The sequence below is a fragment of the Hypanus sabinus genome, chromosome 1 (assembly GCF_030144855.1).
Source record: "Hypanus sabinus isolate sHypSab1 chromosome 1, sHypSab1.hap1, whole genome shotgun sequence".
Taxonomy (NCBI): Eukaryota; Metazoa; Chordata; class Chondrichthyes; order Myliobatiformes; family Dasyatidae; genus Hypanus; species Hypanus sabinus.
This window is the reverse complement of record NC_082706.1, coordinates 128890452-128910467: the sequence shown is the minus strand read 5'-3', so window position 1 is coordinate 128910467 and position 20016 is coordinate 128890452. Positions and strand designations below refer to the sequence as shown.

The 20016-nt window shown below is 40.2% G+C and overlaps 1 protein-coding gene across 3 annotated transcripts in view; it reads right to left on the bottom strand.

The window, feature by feature from the left end:
* The window catches only part of ankrd12 (ankyrin repeat domain 12), a 204279-nt gene that overhangs the window by 50769 nt on the left and 133494 nt on the right, over positions 1 to 20016 (bottom strand). For all 3 annotated transcript variants that reach the window (XM_059976192.1, XM_059976172.1, XM_059976183.1), the window contains exon 4: positions 11717 to 11785. In XM_059976192.1, coding sequence (XP_059832175.1) covers positions 11717 to 11785 — 69 coding nt within the window. The remainder of the gene's footprint in view (positions 1 to 11716; positions 11786 to 20016) is intronic.

Below are 20016 nucleotides of genomic sequence, written 5' to 3'. Positions count from 1 at the left end.
AATGTTCACTAGCAAAGGATCTCAATATCGAAGTTGTCCATACATTTGTCAATTGTCAATTGTGCACTTGATAACCTTTGAAGCTCCAATGCTTCACTACTGACTAATAATCCAACCAAGAGTCTCAGTTCCCTTCTCACACTATCATTTAATTGTGTTTCACCATTTTCTCCACAAGCTTCATGCTTGAAAGAATTTTGTGACAGTGTGCCCTCAGAATGAAGAGTTCATTGGCTCACTGTGCAATACAAGTTTGATATGCATTTCCCAGGCCAACAATATCTGGGTTAATAGCTCAATGTCTTTCTATAATGCTGTTTCAGCAAAATATTTGCAAACATTTCATTTTTAGAACAATTCTCATTCATTCTAAGATCATCTTTTACATATTACAGCAGATAGGCAGATTGTCATAATTTCACCAGATTGGTGAATTTTCCTTATGGAAACTGGGACAACTTAGGCCCATGTTACTAGGTGCATCATTTGTCCCTTCCTCACTTCCATACACCTAATTAAATGAGTGACTTTTGGCAATTCATGTAAATAGAACAATATTCAAAAGGACAGAATATACACACTTGCTATGGAACTCTTGTGCTATTTATCTTTATAGAATTGGCAACAGCATCTCCTCCATGTTCTCCATCAGCACAGGTGCACCACAAGGCTGTGTGCTTAGCCCCCTGCTCTACTTGCTTGACTGTGTGGCTAAGCACAGCTCTAATGCCTATTCAAGTTTGCTGACAATACCACCATAGTAGGCTGAATCAAAGGCGGTGATGCATCAGTATATAGGAGGGAGACTGAAAATCTGGCGGAGTCATGTCGTAACAACCACCTCTTACTTAATGTCAGCAAGACCAAAGAGCTGATTATTGACTTCAGGAGAAGGAAATCAGAGGTCCATGAGTCAGTCCTCATCAGAAGATCAGAAGTGGTGTGATTAGCAACTTTAAGTTCCTCAGTGTAATTATTCTGGAGGACTCGTTCTGGGGCCAGCACACAAGCACACTTCCTTAGGAGTTTGCAGAGGTTCAACTTGACAGCTAAACTTTGACAAACTTCTATAGATGTGTAATAGAGTATAATAACTGGCTGCATCACAGTTCGGCATAGGAACACCAACTCCCTTGAACAAGAGATTCTACAAACAAGTAATGAATATGGCCCAATCTATCACTGGTAAAGCCCTTCCCATCATTAATCACATCTACACGAAACGCTGTTGAAGGAAAGCAGCACCCATCACCAGATATCTCCACCATCTAGGACATACTCTCTTCTCACTGCTTCCTTCAGTAAGAAGGTGCAGGAGCCTCAGGACTCATACCATGGGGTTCAGGAACAGTTATTATCCCTCAACCATCAGGCTCTTGAACCAAAGGGGTAAATGTTCACTTGCCCTGTCATTGAAATATTCCCACAACCAATGGATTCACTTTCAAGGACACTTCATTTCATATTCCCAATATCTATTATTATATATTTATTTTTGTATTTACACTGATGTTGTCTTCTGCACTTTGGTTAAACGCTCAATTTGGGCAGTCACTTATTGATTCTGTTACTTCATATTTTTATTGAACACACTGTTTAATCATTCACAGTCCAGGCTGGAAAATATATGTGAACCCTTGTATTTAATAACTGGTAGAACCAATAACATTTCCTGTAGCTGCTGATTAGACTTGCACAACAGAGAGGAGGAATATTAGACAATTTGTCCATACAAAACTCTTTCAATTCATCACTATTTCTGGGATACCTTGCAAGAACAGCCCTCTTCAGGTCATTCCACAGCATCTCAATTGGCTTAAGGTCTGGACTCAGCCATTCCAAAACATGAATTTTGTTCTTTTTAAACCCTTATGTTGTTGATTTACACTTGTGTTTTGGATAACTGTCCTGGCCAAGCATCCAAATTCTACTAAGTTTCAGGAGATGGACCACTACCCTGACATTTTCCTATAATATGTTTGGATACAATTTTGAATTCATTGCTCCCTCAATGATTGCAAACTGTCCTGGCCCTGATGCCGCAAACTGATGCTCCTTCCATCATGGTTTCACAGCTGGGATGAGGCATTGGTGTTGGTGAGCAATGATGCCCTTTTTCCTCCAAACATAGCAGTGTGCATTTCTGCCAAAGGTTCAGCTTTTGTCTCATCTCACCACAGAGCACTGTTCCAGAAGCATACCAAAACATCCAGGTGGTCTTTTTCAAACTTGAGATGACCAGGAAGACTTCAAATAGTGATTTTAGAAGGTATTGCCTCAGAGGTTCACATACTTTTTTGAACCTAGACTGTGTTTGTTTAAATGGTGTACTCAGTATTGACAAGTAGTACAACTGTTTGTGTGTTATTAATTTAGGAAGATTGCATTCATCTACTATTGTTACTTAGATGAAGATCAGACCACATTTTATAAGTAATTAATATAATTGGGAAGAGTTCAAACATTTTCTTGCGACTGTATATACACTTTGATATTAAATTTACGCTGAACTTCATAGGCTTCCCAGAAGGCTTACCACCATACTCCAATTACAAAAAGATGAAGAATAACAGTGAGGTTAGAAAAGGAAGGAAACACTTCGTTATTAGATGCAATACTTCTAAACAACAGCAAAATCCAAGAGAAGACAGAAGACTGTAGGGTCTCTATGTAAAACACTGACTATCCCTCTCCACAGATGCTGCCCAATCTGCTGAGCTCCTTCAATAGTTTGTTCTTCAATTAAACCCCTGCATTCTCTGCATATCCAATTACCTATCCAAGTGCCTCTTAAACGCCCAGTGCATCTGCTTCCACCACTACCCATGTGGTGATTTCAAGACACCCAGCACTGATTTTTTTTAAAAAGCCTGCTCTGCAGACTTCCTTTGAAACTCCTCCCCTTACATTAAATGCATGCCCTCTAATATTTGACATTTTGACCCTGAAATAAAGATATTTATTGCCTTTTATAATTTTATGAACTTCTATGAGGTGTAATCTCAGCCACCAATACTCCAGAGAAAACAACCCTAATTTGTCCAACCTCACGCTCATGCCCTCTAAACCAAGCAACATCCTGTATACATCACCAGTATCCTCTTGAAAGTCTCTGCATCCTTTCTACATGAGGCTATTGAAATGGAATTTCATGCTCCAGACATAGCCTTACCAGTTTTATAAAGCTGCAACCTGTCCCTGATTCAAAGTCAAGTCAAGTCAAGTCACTTTTTATTGTCATTTTGACCATAACTGCTGATACAGTGCACAGTAAAAATGAGACGACGTTTTTCAGGACCATGGTGCTACACGAACAATACAAAAACTACACTGAACTACGTAAACCAACATAAAAACTACACTAGACTACAGACCTACCCAGGACTGCATAAAGTACACAGAACAGTGCAGGCATTACAATAAATAATAAACAAGACTACAGGCTCAGCAGAGGGTACTAGGTTGGTAGTCAGATGGCTTGGGGGAAAATTTGTTACATAAATAAACAGCTGAATGGCAGCGTTTGGGATTCCATCTGTTTCTGTACTCTCACCGAATATTTTGTTGCCACAGATGGAGTCCACATAAAATGTCCATTGGAGAGCAGAATGGACGGAAGAGCCAACCAGCTAGGGCTTGCTTTTTTCCTGGCATGGAGTCCTGCCCGCTCACTTCGCTTCCTCGCACACCGCTTACGAGGTGCCACAATAAGACAAGCATGCCATATGCTTTCTTTACCATCTTATCAATTTGTGCGGCAACTTTCAGGAAGCTATGGACTTGGACCCCCAAGATCCCTCTGTACATCAACTCTAAGGGTCCTGCCATTTTGACTGTGTACTCTCCCTTTACAGATTAAACTGCACCTAGTATACATCCCACACAGTATCTTCTGAGAATCTTCTACACTATCCATACCACCACCAAATTTTGGCTTTGAGGGGGGGGTCTACTTTAATATTGGGTCGCCTGCACTTCACAGCCTAGTTAATGTCTTTTTAAATTTTGCTCTGCACTGTTACTGTAATCCCTCAATCAAATGTTTAATTTTAATGAAAGACTAGAATCTCTGAAATAATTGAAAGACAGCATCTCACACAAAATGTTGGAGGAACTCAGCAGGCTAGGCAGTTCCGGCCAAAAAGATCAACTGTACTCTTTTTCATAGATGCTGCCTGGCCTGTTGAGTTCCTCCAGCACTTTGTGTGTGTGGCTTGGATTTCCAGTATCTGCAGAATTTCTCATTAGTGGAAAGACAGCATCCAATGGACTGTCCCATTTATGCTCAAAAATAGATTTCCGCAATATTGCTGAAAGGAGTAAAATTATTACTGAAGGATGTCTTTACTCCATTATGCATGACTATTACAATCTGAGTAGATGACTGGGTCTGAAAAATGGAGGAATATTTAAGTGAATGGTGGTATATTCAGCTGTGGTCATTTAAGTTGAAAGAAATGGAAATTAAGCTCTGTGGATGATACAGTCAAAACAAAAGTCAGTTAAATCTACTGTGGGTTGAGCTAGTATCACGATGTTTTCCCAGTAAGCTACACAACCGGTACACATTGCTACAATGACAGTTCTAACCTTATGATGCTCAAAATCCAGTAACAAATGATTCACTGCTATAGTTTTACTTTCATCATAGTCTCACTCACCAAACTTGCTAAAATGATTGTGCTGTGAATCAGATCATGGTAATGACTGTATGTTTAGTGGAACTGTGCACAAAGATGCTTTCTGTTTAAATAGAGGCTTGATGAACATAATGCTTCTCTCCAATTGCCTAATATGGAGGTCAATGTATTTGAATGGTACTTAGAAGAGATTGTAGCAAAATAAATGGCTCAGAACTGAGAAGTTGATCTGCAGAGCTCTTTGACAACTTAGTGTTTCAATTAATTGGTTTAAAAACTGTATTCAGTGCAGAGGCTGGACAGTTAACTGGATTAGCAGTCTCTCATCACTCATTCAGATTATTGGTGTTTGTTTATTATTGTTACAAGTACTAAAATACAGTGAAAAGCTTGTTTTGCATAGGTGGTATTAAGAACTTCCAATTAGAAGTTGTTATAGCACTCATTTGCCAAGGAAGGAGCAGATAATTTACAAAAATTGATTGGAATGTTGAAGAACACAGTTAAACATTTCACCTTTCACCCTGAACCCACAATCTCTACAACAACACACACAAAATGCTGGTGGAACACAGCAGGCCAGACAGCATCTAAAGGGAGAAGCACTGTCGACGTTTTGGGCCGAGACCCTTCGTCAGGACGAACCGAAAGGAAAGACAGTAAGAGATTTGAAAGTAGTGGGGGGAGGGGGAAATGCGAAATGATAGGAGAAGACCGGAGGGGGTGGGATGAAGCTAAGAGCTGGAAAGGTGATTGGCGAAAGTGATACAGAGCTGGAGAAGGGAAAGGATCATGGGACGGGAGGCCTTGGGAGAAAGAAAGGGGGGAGGAAGCACCAGAGGGAGATGGAGAGCAGGCAAATAACTAAATATGTCAGGGATGGGGTAAGAAAGGGAGGAGGGGCATTAACGGAAGTTAGAGAAGTCAATGTTCATGCCATCAGGTTGCAGGCTATCCAGCCGGTATATAAGCCACAATCTCTAGTTCTAATTTCACCCAACCTCAATGGAAAAAGCCTGCATTTGCCCAATCTATAACATCTCATAATTTTGTAGATCTCTATCAAATCTCCTCTCAATCTTCTATATTCAAGAGAATAAAATCCTAACCTATTCAACCTCAAGTCCTGGAAACATCCTTGTTAATGTACTTTGCATTTGTACAATCTTACTGACATCTTTCCTGCAGGTAGATGATTAAAACAGCACACAATACTTCAAATTAGGCCTCAGCAACATCTTACACGACTTTAGCACAACATTGCATCTTCTGTACTAAAAACTTTAATTTATGAAGGTCCATGTACCAAAAGCTTTCTTTATGACCTTATCTATCTGTGACACCATTTTCAATGAATTATGGATTTGTATTCCCAGATTCCTCTGTTCTACCACCCTCCTCAGTGCCCTACAGCTCACCGTCCAAGTCCTATCTGGTTTGCCCTCCCAAAGTGCAATACCTCACACTTGTCTGCATTAAATTTCATCTGCCATTTTTCAGTCCATTTTTCCAGCTGGTCTGAATGCCGCTCCAAGCTTTGATAGTCTACCTCACTGTCCACTGCACCCCAATCTTGGTGTCATCTGTAAATTTGCTCATCACGAGCCCATACCTCTTCGCTTTACAATGGGAAGACATTAGCTAATCTCTAACTTTCCAGCACCTCACCCATGTCAAAGAATGTTTTAGATATCTCTGCTAGGGCCCCTTCACTAGCTTCCCGCAGGGTCTGATGGAACTCCTTGTTAAGTCCTGAGGATTTATCCACCCTAACTTGCCTCAAGAGATTTGGCCAATGACCAATCCTGACAACAGAAGTTTTGAGAGGAGGGGACTTTAATCAGGTCCACTGCCTGAGTACACAAGCAGCAGCGTGTTGGTGCCAACGACCATATGCCATTTGCAATTGATTAGCAAGAGCAAATTAAAGGAAGGCAGGGGCAAGTGCAGCAGCCATCATCTGAGTGGACAGAGTCAGAATGGTGATTTTGAGACTTTAGCTCTTTGAAGCTTCGACTAAGAGAAGCTTCAGACAAAGAAAGCAAAGGAAAGAAACCCTCTAGGTTAAGTTTTTTTCTCCTCTTCCCTACTTTATACATGCTCAGCTAGGATAGTAGAGATTGCCAGGCAGGATAGCTGAATGCTCCTCTTATGGGATGTTAAAAGGCAGGGAGATCTCCCATGTCCCTGACGACTAAAACTGTGAATAGTGCATCCAGCTGCAGCTTCTAACAATCCACGTTAAGCAGCTGGAGCTGGAACTGGATGAACACCAGATCATTCAGGAGGTCGAAGGGGTGATTGATAGGACATACAGAGAGGTAGCTGCATCCAAGGTTTGCATCTGAACTGGAGGGAAACTAATATCCTAGTGGGAAGGTTTGTTACTGCTGTACGGTGGGGTTTAAATTAGAGCAGTGGGGGATGTGAACCAGAATGCCGGAACAGTTAGTGGAGAGGTCGTGGAGGCAGATATTGGTAAGACCTCAGACAAAGTTAGGAATCAAAAGGCTGAGCATGGTGTGACTAGTGACCTGAGCTGCCTATATTTCAATGCAAGATGTATCATTGGAAAGGCAGATAGGGTAGTTGGCTTACAAACAGAGGCAATATGCAGTAAGATGCTGTTGATAGGGCAAAATTGCAGTCAACAGGATGAGTTGCAACCAAAAAACGCAGACAAAATCAAAAAAGCTGAATACAGCACTGAGGGTGGATTTGAATGCATGCAGTGTATCGAATAAGGTAGATGAACCTGCAGCACAGTTGCAGGTTGGCAGGTTATGATGTTGTAGGCATCACTGAATCATGGCTGAAAGGTTACCGCTGGGAGCTTAATGTCCAAAGATAAACATTGTATCAAAAAGACAAGCAGAAAGGCAGAAGGGTAATGTTGCTCTGTTGGTAAAAAAAATGAAATCAACTCATTTGAAAGAGGTAACATAGCAACAGAAGGTGTTGAGTCATTGTGGATAGAGCTATGGAACTGTAAGGGTAAAAATACACTGGTGGGAGTTGTAAACAGACCTCCAAACAGTAGCAAGGACGTGACCTACAAATTATAACAGGAAATAGAAAATGCATGTCAAAAGGGCAATGTTACAATAGTCAAGGGGGACTTAAATATGCCGGTAGATTGGGAAAATCAGATTGGTGCTGGATCCGGGAGGGAGAATTTCTAGAGCGCCTATGAGATAGCTTCTTAGAGTGCTTGTGGTTGAGCTATAAGGATATCAGTTATTCTGGATTGGGTCACGTGCAATGAATCAGAATTGATCAGAGACCTTAAGGTAAAAGAACCCTTACAGGCAGCGATCTTAACATGATTGAATACACGCTGAATTTTGAGAAGGAGGTGTAAAGTCAAATGCATTAGTATTACAGTGGAGTAAAGGGAATTACAGAAGCATGAGAGGATTTGGCCGGAATTGACTGGAAAAAAAATGTCAGGGATGACAGCGGAGCAACAATGGCTGGAATTTCTGGAAGCAATTTGGAAGACACAGGATATATACACACCAAAGAGGAAGAAGTACTCCTAAGGCAAGATGACACAACTATGGCTAGCTAACAAGAGAAGTCAAAGTCAACATAAAAGCCAAAGAGAGGGCATATAATAGAGCAAAATTTAATGGATTTGGGAAGCTTTTAAAAACCAACAGAAGACAACTAAAAAAATTAAGAAAAAGAAGGATTATGAAAATAAGCCAGCCAATAATATTAAAGAGGATACTGAAAGCTTCTTCAGATACATAAAATGTAAAAGAGAGGCGAGAGTGAATATCAGACTGTTGGAAAACAATGCTTGAGAGGTAGTAATGGGGGACATCAAAATGGCAGACAAACAAAATAAGTACTTTACATCAATCTTCACTGTGGAAGACACTAACAGTATGCTGGAAGTTCAAAAGCGTCAGGAGTCAGAAATGTGTGAAGCTACCATTACTAGGAAGAAAGTTTTTGGGAATCTGAAATGTCTGAAGGTAGATAAGTCTCCTGACCCAGATGGTATACACCCCAGGGTTCTAAAAGAGGTGGGTGGAGGCATTGGTAACAATCTTTCAAGAATTACTAGATTCTGGAATGGTTCCGGAAGACCGGAAAATGGTAAATATCATTCCACTCAAGAAGGGAAAGAGGCAGAAGAAAGGAAATTATAGGCCAGTTAGTTTGACTTCTGTGGCTGGAAAGATACTGGAGTTGATTGTTAAGGATCAGGTCTCAGAGTTACTTGGAGCCACATGGTAAAATTGGCCCTAGTTAGTATGATTTCCTCAAGGGAAAATTGTGCCTGACATAGCTGTTGGAATTCTTTGAAAAATTACAAGCAGGATAGACAAAGGAGAAATTGGTTGATGTTGTGTACTTGGATTTTCAGGTCTTTGACAAGGTGCCACATGAGGCTGCTTAACAAACCATGAGCTCATGGTGTTACAGGAAAGATTCTAGCATGGATAAAAGAGTGGCTGATTGGCAGGAGGTGAAGAGTGGGAATAAAGAGACCCTTTTCTGGTTGACTGCTGGTGACACTAGTGGTATTCCATAGGGGTCTGTGTTGGATCTGATCCCTTTTTAATGTTACATGTCAAAGATTTGGATGACTGTGTTGCAAATTTTGCAGATGATGTGAAGATAGGTTGAGGGACAGGTAGTTTTGAGGAAGTAGAAAGACTTAGAAAGATTAGGAGGAGCAGCAAATAAATGGCAGATAGAATACAGTGTTGGTAAGTATATAGTCATGCACTTTGGCAAAACAAACGAAAGGGTTGACTATTTTCTAAATGGAGAGAAAATACAAAAAACTCAGGCGCAATGGGATTTGGGAGTCTTTCTGCAGGTTAATTTGTAAGTTGAGCCTTTGGTGAGGAAGGCAAATGCAATGCTAGCATTCATTTCAAGAGGACTAGAGTAGAAAATTAAGGATGTAATGTTGAGGCTTTATAAAGCACTGGTGATGCCTAATGGAGTATTGTGAGCAGCTTTAAGCTGCATGTCTTAGAAAGTATGTGCTGAACCTGGAGAAGGTTCAAAGGAGGTTCACTAAAATGATTCCAGGAATGAATGGCTTGTCATGTAAAGAGCATCTGATGGCTCTGGGTCTGTATTCACTTGAACTCCGAAGAATGAGGGGTGACCTTATTGAAACACCTATTTGAGTGATGAAAGGCTTTGACAGACTGGATGCAGAGGGGATGTTTCCTATGCTGGGAGAATCTAAGAATAGAGGACACAGCCTCAGAATAGAGGGCCATCCTTTTAGAACAGAGATGAGGAGGAATTTCTTTAGTCAGAAAATGGCGAACCTTTGGAATTCTTTGCCACAGGCAGTCATGAGGCCAAGTCTTAAAGTATATTTAATAGAACCATAGAGCACTACAGCACAGTACAGGCCCTTCAGCCCTCCATGTTGTGCCAACCCATATAATCCTTAAAAAAAGTACTAAACCGATACTGCCCCATAACCCTCCATTTTTCTTTCATCCATGTGTCTGTCCAAGAGGCTCTTAAATACCCCTAATGTTTTAGCCTCCACCACCATCCCTGGCAAGTCATTCCAGGCACTCACAACTCTCTGTGTAAAAAAACTTACCCCGATGTCCCCCCTAAACTTCCCTCCCTTAATTTTGAACATATGCCCCCTGGTGTTTGCTATTGGTGCCCTAGGAAACAGGTAGTGACTATCCACCCTATCTATGCCTCTCATAATCTTGTAGACCTCTATCAAGCCCCCTCTTCATTCTTCTACGCTCCAAAGAGACAAGTCCCAGTTCTGCTAACTTTGCTTCATATGACTTGTTCTCCAAACCAGGCAACATCCTGGTAAATCTCCTCTGCACCTTCTCCATAGCTTCCACATCCTTCCTATAAATGAGGTGACCAGAATTGAACACAATACTCTAAGTGAGGTCTCACCAGAGATTTGTAGAGTTGCAACATGAACTCTCTGCTCTTGAACTCAATCCCCCTGTTAATGAAGCCTAGCATCCCATAGGCATTCTTAATTACCCTATCAACCTGCGCAGCGACCTTGAGGGATGTATGGATTTGAACCCCAAGGTCCCTTTGTTCATCTACACTCTTAAGTAACTGACCATTAATCCTGTACTCAGTCTTCTGGTTTGTCCTTCCAAAATGCATCACCTCACACTTGTCCAGATTGAACTTCAACTGACATTTTTCTGCCCAACTCTGCAGCCTGTCTATATCCTCTTGTAAACTTCGACAACCTACAGCTCCATCCACAACTCCTCCAATCTTCGTGTCATCTGCAAACTTACTCACCCATCCTTCCACCTCTACATCCAGGTCATTTACAAAAATGACACATAGCAAGGGTCCCAGGACAGATCCCTGCGGCACTCCACTAGTCACCGACCTCCAGGCAGAGTACTTTCCTTCCACAACTACCCTTTGCTTTCCTCCTTTAAGCCAATTTTTTATCCAAGCAGCCAAGGTTCCACTCATCCCATGCCTCAGGACTTTCTGGATGAGTCTCTGGATAAGGCAGAGGTTGACAGATTCTCAATTGGTCAGGGCATGAGGAAGAAGGCAGGAGATTGGGGCTAACAGAAAAACTGGATCAGCCACAATGAAATGGTGGAGTAGACTCGATGGACCAAATGACCTAATTCTACTCCTGTGTCTTATGGTCTAAGACAGGAAACACTTCCTCCTTTGTAATCTCTATGATTACTGACCTCACAGCTTTGCCTCACTTCCCTAGACTGTGTCCATCTCCTGACTACATACAGATGCAAAAAAAATCCATTTAAGACCCCTTCCATGTCTTTCAGTTCCATGCACAGATAACCACTCTGTTCTTCCAGAGGACCATTTTTGTCCCTTGCTATCCTTTTGCTCTTAATATATCTGTGGAAGCCTTCGGGATTCTCCATCTCCTTGTCTGCTAGAGCAATCGCATGCTTTCTTTAGCCCTCCTGATTTCCATCTTAAGTGTACTCTTGTATTTCCTATACAAAATTGACTAACGTAAATGAATGTTAAGCACAAAATATTAATAATGTATAATGCATTTGGAGAAAAAAAAGGATATTCATAACATTAACAGGATTTACCTGAATATGTCCTGTAAGGTGGTATTAATCGTTCTCCCCAGGCTTCACTTGAATGTCCTGGATCTGAATCTAAAGAGAACAATTTAACACTTGTAATGTACCTATTATAAAAAAAATTCTGGTCTTATACAACAATCTAACCGTGAATAAGAACTTCCATTTTGGTGGCAGTCTATTCAAAATAGTATTTCCAACATCTTAAGAGAACTTATGAGAGCATCAAACAGATTTCAATGACCTAATTCCACATGACAACTACCTGAAAATTCGGTTGGAAATTTAAATTTCTGGGCAAGATTGATCAATAGAATTCTTTTTAATGTTGAAAGGAAAGCTCTAAAGATTATAGTCCACTGAGCTGAAGAAATGGAAACTAAGCTAATGCTGTATTTTTCATCTTAGAAGTCTCTCTTTGCCAAGGTCAAATTTAATTATTTAAAAATACGTGCTCCTGTGATGTCTATTTTTAAATCCCTGCACACCAACATTTCAGAAACCAAAGTTTCCAATCATGTGACTCTTAAGTGGAATGACCAAACAAACATCAAACTCAGATCATGTGACTCAGAACTAAATTACAAGGGACTTTCCATATTAACAGCATTTGTAAAGTTGAACTAGAAAATATATACTTTAAATGGAAAACACTAACATAAAAACGTGCAATATTTGTATTGTATCTGTGAGAAATAATAGAGGTTAACGCAAAATAATTTGGAATTACTTTTTTAGTGGTTTACTACACCATGAAACTGGACTTTCACTTTTTCTTACTTAAGCTTTGGAATATTCTGAGTCTTTGAACAATTTGATAGAGCAGGAAATTGTAAGTATTGGCTGTGGCCCAAGTATGTCAAATGTAGAAACACTACATTTTAAACAAAAACAGAAAATGCTGAATAAACTCAGCAGGTCAGGTAGCATCTGGAGGAAAGCAAAACAGTTACTTTTACAGGTTCCACGTCTAAAAGATTCCATGAAGGGCTAGACCTGAAGCATTAACTCTTTCTTTCCTATATGCTAGCTTGACTGCAGAGATTTGCTGGCATTTTGAGCTAGAATTACTTTGCTATTTAGAAAATCTTACACATACTTTTATTCTCTCTTTTAACATTGCACTGAAGTGCCAACAAAAGTCACACAGAAGCTGGATGTCATTAAAATACATGTAGAAACATTTGCATTTTCAGGTGAAGTTTCTAAACATTAGCATGTACATTAGAAAGTTCGGTATATTTATTATCAGAGAACAAATATATGCCACCTTGAGATTCATTTTCTTGTAGGCATACTCAACAAATCCATAATAGAATAACAAAAATCATATAATCAATGAAAGACAGCAGCAATTTGGGCATTCAACCAGTGTGCAAAAGACAACAAACTGTGCAAGTACAAGAGAAAGAAATAATAGTAATGAATAAGCAATAAATATCAAAAATAAATATCCATTTTCGTTCAGATGGTTGAAGGGTAATATAGAACGTGGAACAGAACAGCATGGGAACAGGTCATTTGGCCAATATTGTTTGCCAAGCTCGCTAAAAAGCAAATCAAAAACACTCAAACACGAATGCCTCCTACTTACACCATGTCCATTTTCCCATCTTCCTTACATCCATGTGCCATTCAAACATCTCTTAAAAGCCTCCAATGTATTTGCCTCCATCACCATACCAGGCATCCAGAACCTGAAGTCATATCCCCTTTGAACCTACCCCCTCTGACTTTCAAAGCATACCCTTTGGTATTAGACACTGTAACACCTGTTCATGAACCTGAGGCTCCTGTACCTTTACACAGCACTGAAATAGGAGGGAGTGGATTCAATTCTTGTTTAGAGACTAAAGGTATTGATGAGGGAGAAAAACAAATATTGCAAATCAATTCTCCAATTATAGAAGTGACCAATAAGGAAGAAAAAAATAACAGCAGTTAAAGGAGGAGGAACATGAGAAGAAATAGCATTGTTGAAGAAGTCAAAAACTACAGTTAAAAATGGGATAGTTTAAAATTTTGTCACAAATTTATAAGCAATGTTCATATTGTGTTGGGATTGGAAGACTTACTAGAGGCATTAAAATATGGAGCTCTGAGGAAAATACATATGATATTTAGAAGAGTTAGCATAGTGAACACTTTGGAGGGAAATCTGGGGAATGGCGAAGGTTCAATAGTGAGGATTTTTTTGAGAAGCGTTTTCGCAGCTGTTGTGAATGAGAACAATACAGGAGAAGGTACTAGTAAATAATACCCGCTAACATTGGATATCAGTGAGAATAGGGAATAGAGCAAAGGTGGCTCTTGTGGAAAATATGTGCTCAGAAAGTTAAGATGAGATAACAAAGCATGAGAAATGTAAATTCTGTGCTGAATGGAGAGAAACTGCAGAGTAGCTAATGATTTTGAACTTGATGACAAAAATATTCACATGTACCTTGCATTTGTTGAAGTGAAAGGATGCAAGAATATGAAGTCACAATATGAAGTTAGGGCTGTCTACAATCTAGATTGATCCTGGAATAATGAACAGTTTTGCACACGAGAAAGATCCTGTCAGAACTGCTAATAAATAGTTATTATAAAAGTTGCCTTCAAGCTAATTACAGCACTTTAATTAACTTATTTCTGTTTCAATGCTTCATTTCCTTTTACTTGACCTCTTAGTTCCGAGTAATAGTAATTAAAATCTATGCAGAGAATTTAGGACAGAGGTTGAGTAATTGCTAGTGTCATTATTCCCAGACAAAACCAATTGATCACTGTGTGCTTTTGATTAGCAGATCAGCTGGGTAATTTTACTGGCCTTAAATTTTATTTCTAAACCTCTGGATAAATGCTTTCTAAATCGCTAAGTATATTATTACTGCTATATAGACTAAAGAACAGTTCTGAAATGTTTAAGGATTCCAGTAAGCTAAAATGCTTCAAAGTTCCCACATTATTTAAAAACAATGTATTGTTGTACCAGCATTATCAGATTTGTTATCTACAACTTTTGATTCACTGTTGCTCTGGGCTAATTGGATAATTTTCAATATTCTCCAGCACTTGTAATATGGTCCTGCTAAATGCATAACTATAGCTGCACCCGTTGACATAAAAAAGGGAAAATATCTCCAGGTCAAAATACATTGTTTACCTTCAGATTTCATGGTTCAAGTTGCTGGCCAGTCAAGAACTAACATGGCTTTATGAAAGGGAAAGCGTTTTGAAAGAGTTGATAGAGGATGTAACAAGCAGGCAAGATAATGGGGAAACAGTACACGCAGTGTATTTGGAATTCCACATTGTACAATAAGGTGCAATTCAAAACGTAACTGACCAAAATAATAATGGTGCAGATGAGTATCCATTTCAAAGAATGAGAAAGCAAATTATTATTTAATGAGAACAAAACAAAAAGTGTGATATAAAGGGGTTTTCGGGTCCTTGTGCACGAAATATAAAGTTAGCATGTAGGTGCTGCAAGAAATCAAGGTGGCTAATGGAATATTGGTCTTTATTAGAAGGGGAATGGAATACAAAACAAAAACAGGGAAGATTTGATGCAACTTAACAAGGTGCTGCTAAAGCCACACCTACTATTCTATATATGAATGTGATCACTTACGGACAGGCATGCTTTTACTGGAGGCAGAAGTGGTTCATTGCTAAGGTAAAGGGGTTGACACAAGACAAGCAATGCAGATTGGGTTACATGTGCTGGAATTTAGAAGGAAATAAGACCTGATTGAAACATAAATATTAGAGAGGGTTCTGCAAGGGTGAATGCTGAAAGGAGGTTCCCTTAGTGTGGGCATCTAAAACTGGAATACATGGATTCAAAATAAGGGAGTGAGTGTTTAAGAGAAATGACAAGAAAGTGCTTCTCCACAGGGTTGTTACAGTTTGGAATCCTCTATCCCAGACAGATTGAGAGAGAATTAATGAATATGCCCGAGATGGACTGTCCAGGAGAAACAAAAGTCAAGGAAAAAGGGAGTTTTTTTTCAAAAAGCAGAACACCACAGGGAAGTAGAAAACTATGGAAAGTACAGTTGCTGGGACTAGGCAGATTAATAGTTTAGCATGGGCTAGATGGGCTGAAGGGCTTGTTTCTACGCTGTACTGTTCTATGACTATGACTCATCTATAGGTTCCTTCATAGTTATTTTAACTTACTTCATGTAGTCATTTTGTGCTTTGATGGAGACAAGAGAAACTGTAGACATTGGAAGATTGCTTGCAAGCTCTGCCCCAACCCTCTACCTGACTTCTATGTCCTCTCTGCTCTTTCAGTCCAGATGACCCAAAACACTGTCCATTTCCCTCCACAGATCATTCCTGAGCCATTGGGTTGCTCCAGCAGCTCACTTATTGTTTTTGCATTTTTACTATCACAGTATGTGAATCACTGACTTTAACCAAATGTAAAGTATCACCCTGTTCAGAATACTGTGTTATCTCAGCCACTAATAAATAATGCTGTGGAAACCCCTTTTTTCTGATATACACCTGCTATATTCTCTGTTTAATGGTCACACCCAAGTCACAGGAATGTCACCTGAGATTAGTGCAGACAATTCTGAATCAGTGAGGCTTTCAGATTATAAAAACAAATCTTATATTCCCACGCCCTTTCAAAATGCATTGCATAGTTCATAAATCAGGATTGTTTGCACACATTAAAGCAGGTTTCCTGAGAAATCAGTAATTTTATTTTAAGCAAGACAAGTTACAGCAGGTTACTTCTGGTGGTTTGGAAAATTCAGGCTAAGTTTTAAACACAAAAGATTGTTTTCTTAAATTACAAGTCATAAATTCACCAGAGGGTATCCAATGACAGAGGCGGACTCTCAGCTGTACCCAAGCTGTTCCACTGTGGCAGACCATCGTGTCCCGTAAGTCCAGATCCTGTTGCCACTGGCAGCCTCCACTGAGGGGCTGTTGCTCTCTCCCTTATAATCAATGGGCAATGATAGCAGCACACACACAAGTGCCCATGTCACACAGGAAGCAACATTTTGAAAGGGTGTCTGAATTGGCAGCTGAACCCATGGTGTTCACAGACCTCTGATGTCCTGACACTGTCAAAGCTGCATGGTAAAAACTTAGTCTGACGTTGTCTTGTTTGGAGCCACTGGCATGAGTCTGCTGAAGGCTCTACTGATAGGGCTTTCTGGGAGAGGGAGAGGAGGAAAAACGAATCACTTTTGCCTGCCTGAGTGTAGACTACTGGCCATTTTAGCAAGCTCACTGGTGTCCTTCACTGTATTAGCAAAGGCTGTGTAAATTTGATCAGGCATTTGTTGCAATAACAAGTACCTTAAAGATAAAATAAGGATGGTGATTACCCAGGAGAGATAGCATATGGTCCATTAATTCTGAAGGCCTAGTGTCACCCAGGCAGGGCAAGGAGAGCAACTTTTTGGCACACTAAGACTCAAGACAGTCTAAAAGTCTGAGTTTTCAGAGTGACATATTTATCACAATCTGGTGGATCTTCTAGTAGACTCACCACTCTGGCTGTAATAGAACTTCTTAGCAATGCTCCTACATAGTAAAATTTGGTATTGTCTGTGGCAATTTTTTGCAGTGTGAACTGGGCGTTTTGCTGTGTAAACCAATAAGTAGTGTGCTGCTCCCAAAACTCTGGCAGCTTCAAAGTGACTCCATTGGTTGACATGTTGCTGAGCAAGTCTGAGAGTATCAAGGCCACCAATGCAGGATTTTGTGAATAAAACATCTAGGAGTCACTCTATATGCTTAACAAAAGCCTCAGCCTTTTATTTCCAGTACGAACAAAACCAAAAGCAATCGCCTTATGCTGTTGTCATTATGTTAGACACCGAGTCTTAAAGTGAATACAACCATTCAATGATGCTGTTTGTAAATTATGTACGTAGGGTTTCTCAGTAATGTTAACTGCTAAGGCTAATGAAATGGCTTCTCTATAGCAGTGACGTTTGGGTTATAACTACAGCTAAAGGGTAGCTAACCAATGGGAGAAATGTTATTCTTTCTTGTATGTCTGGGAGCCAGGGTTTTCATGGGCTTTCGGTTGAGGAGAGTAAAGAGGAAGGACAAGTGTTGAGAGCAGTGGGTGATCACCGGATGGCGTATACTGAAATCTGAGGGTCCGGGGGTCGGCAACATTTTGGCAGAGGTCATTTATGGAGGAATACCTGAGGTGTGAGCTCCAACGATCTTGTGCATGAACTATTTAATAAAAGTGGTGCCTTTTTCTTTTATATTTTGTTTCTCTGCTAACCACATAGCAAATTAAGTTATAAAGTGTAATCATTTAATCACATATTGTGTACTGTCTGATATTTTGCGATGTTGGTTTGTACTGTGGTACGTTACACAGCTTCCAGCCAAACTTGAATGCCTTGTTTGGCGGGGCTGAATGCTGATTCCCCTAGATGAACGTGAGCGACAAGCTTAGTGGGCTACATGTAGAACATTTTCTATTATGAACAATATCTGTCATCTATCCAATTATATTACCCCACACTATAATTGTAGGTTTATAGGGTAGTAGCACATGCTTAACATGAATGGTTGGTAAAAATGTTAACATTATGATTTCAGTTACGTTCTCTCTCTCCCTGTCAACTATAAAATTCAGATTTTAAAAAAATCTGTATGAATTTTATATCAATGTAATATAAAGATACACTTACAATTAATTAGCAATTGTTTTGCCTGAAAGAAAATTTTACAACCTGTGCAGTCACACCCTTCTCAGGGCTGGTTATTTTGCATTCCAGAAGATGACATTTAATTACAGTTAGTGACTTAGTGAATAGAGATAGACTTTGTTTTGGTGGGAACTGTCTGAAAACAAAAGCAGAACAGCAAGTTCTTTACAACTCCAGTACTTTCATACTTAAAAGGTTTCTCCACTTCCAGATGATGCCAAAACAACTAATCAAACAGTAACACATAATTTTAAAGTGAAAGTTACTACTTATTTTGAAGGCAGCATGGGTTGATTCCCTTTAAATGTGCACATAGTACTAAATGAGTCTCCTTTGCTTGCTGGTTGACAGACACATTACCATGTAATCAGTTTTTCTGTGATAGAAGACAATCTGGGAACATGATAAATTGTGGTCCACCACTGGACAGTCCACTTCTAATGTCTGCCCAAGATCCTAAAGACTGTTCTGGCAGCCCCATTGCTTAGGCATGCTCTTGCCCATTAAAATTGTGTCTTCTGGCCTGACCTCAGTTCTTTTCCATTTATATCCACTGCATTTCTGATATCAAGTTCGTTGTTGTGATGCATCTAGTGTGGTAGTGTAGTGGGTAATGCTCATCACTCTCACTTTCAGCTACCACCACTGGCTAGCAGTCTTGCGAAAAGGACAGCTGAATGTGCAAGTGTCTCCTTACCAGTACATAGCCTCTCCAACAGCAAACTTCATTATAGTTTATTCTCGCTGGAAACACACAGAAACTGTACTCCTTTTGGACTCAAGCTGAACTACAGAGGATGGGGAGGAGGTCTGGTCCCTGCACACAGAGCATGCAGGCCCACCAGTGTTTGGACACACTCGACTGCTTGTAAACCAGATCCCCAGCTATGGGTAAATGGCCCCACTGCCTTGTGGGCATCCTCAGGAGAAATGAAAGCTACGGGAGTAAAAGCTATGGATTTGCTCCAGACAGCAAATCCGGAGTGGAGTCCCTAAAGATGGCTGGATGTCATTGAACATCCTTCCAGCAGCTTTTGCAGCCAAGCTGGTGCCAAATTCATTGCTTCAGACAACACTGGTGAGGTCGAGAGGAGGATCTTGACAACTGGGCACCTCAGGATCTTCATACCTTTTGCCTAGGCTTGTGATGATGATCACTATCACCCACTGTCTTTCAAGACAGGTGGATGCCACCAACTATTTTTGATGTTCTCTGCCACTTTGACAGCTCCCTGGTCCCAAAAGGCCTACCTTTACAGCAGATACACAACACTACATCTCCATACTACAGAGGGTCTAAAAACCACTTTCTTGAACAAGTGCCAATCAATTCCCCTTCAAACATGCATGTGCACACACTTACTAGCTTGGCTGAAAACACCTTCAAGTTGAATAATTTCAACTCCATTCTCATTTTCCAGATCAAAAGTGTCACTATGGAAACCCTTGTGGGCTGAAGTTATGCCAGTCTTTCTGGCTGAACCATGGCTTTCCTTCAACCATAGTGGCCAGATCCCTTGACTGTATCTCATCTAGTTCCTACACTTTCACTCTCACTACTCTTCCTATTCCTCACCTTGCATCCCACCAGCCTTCATATTCAATTGATGATCC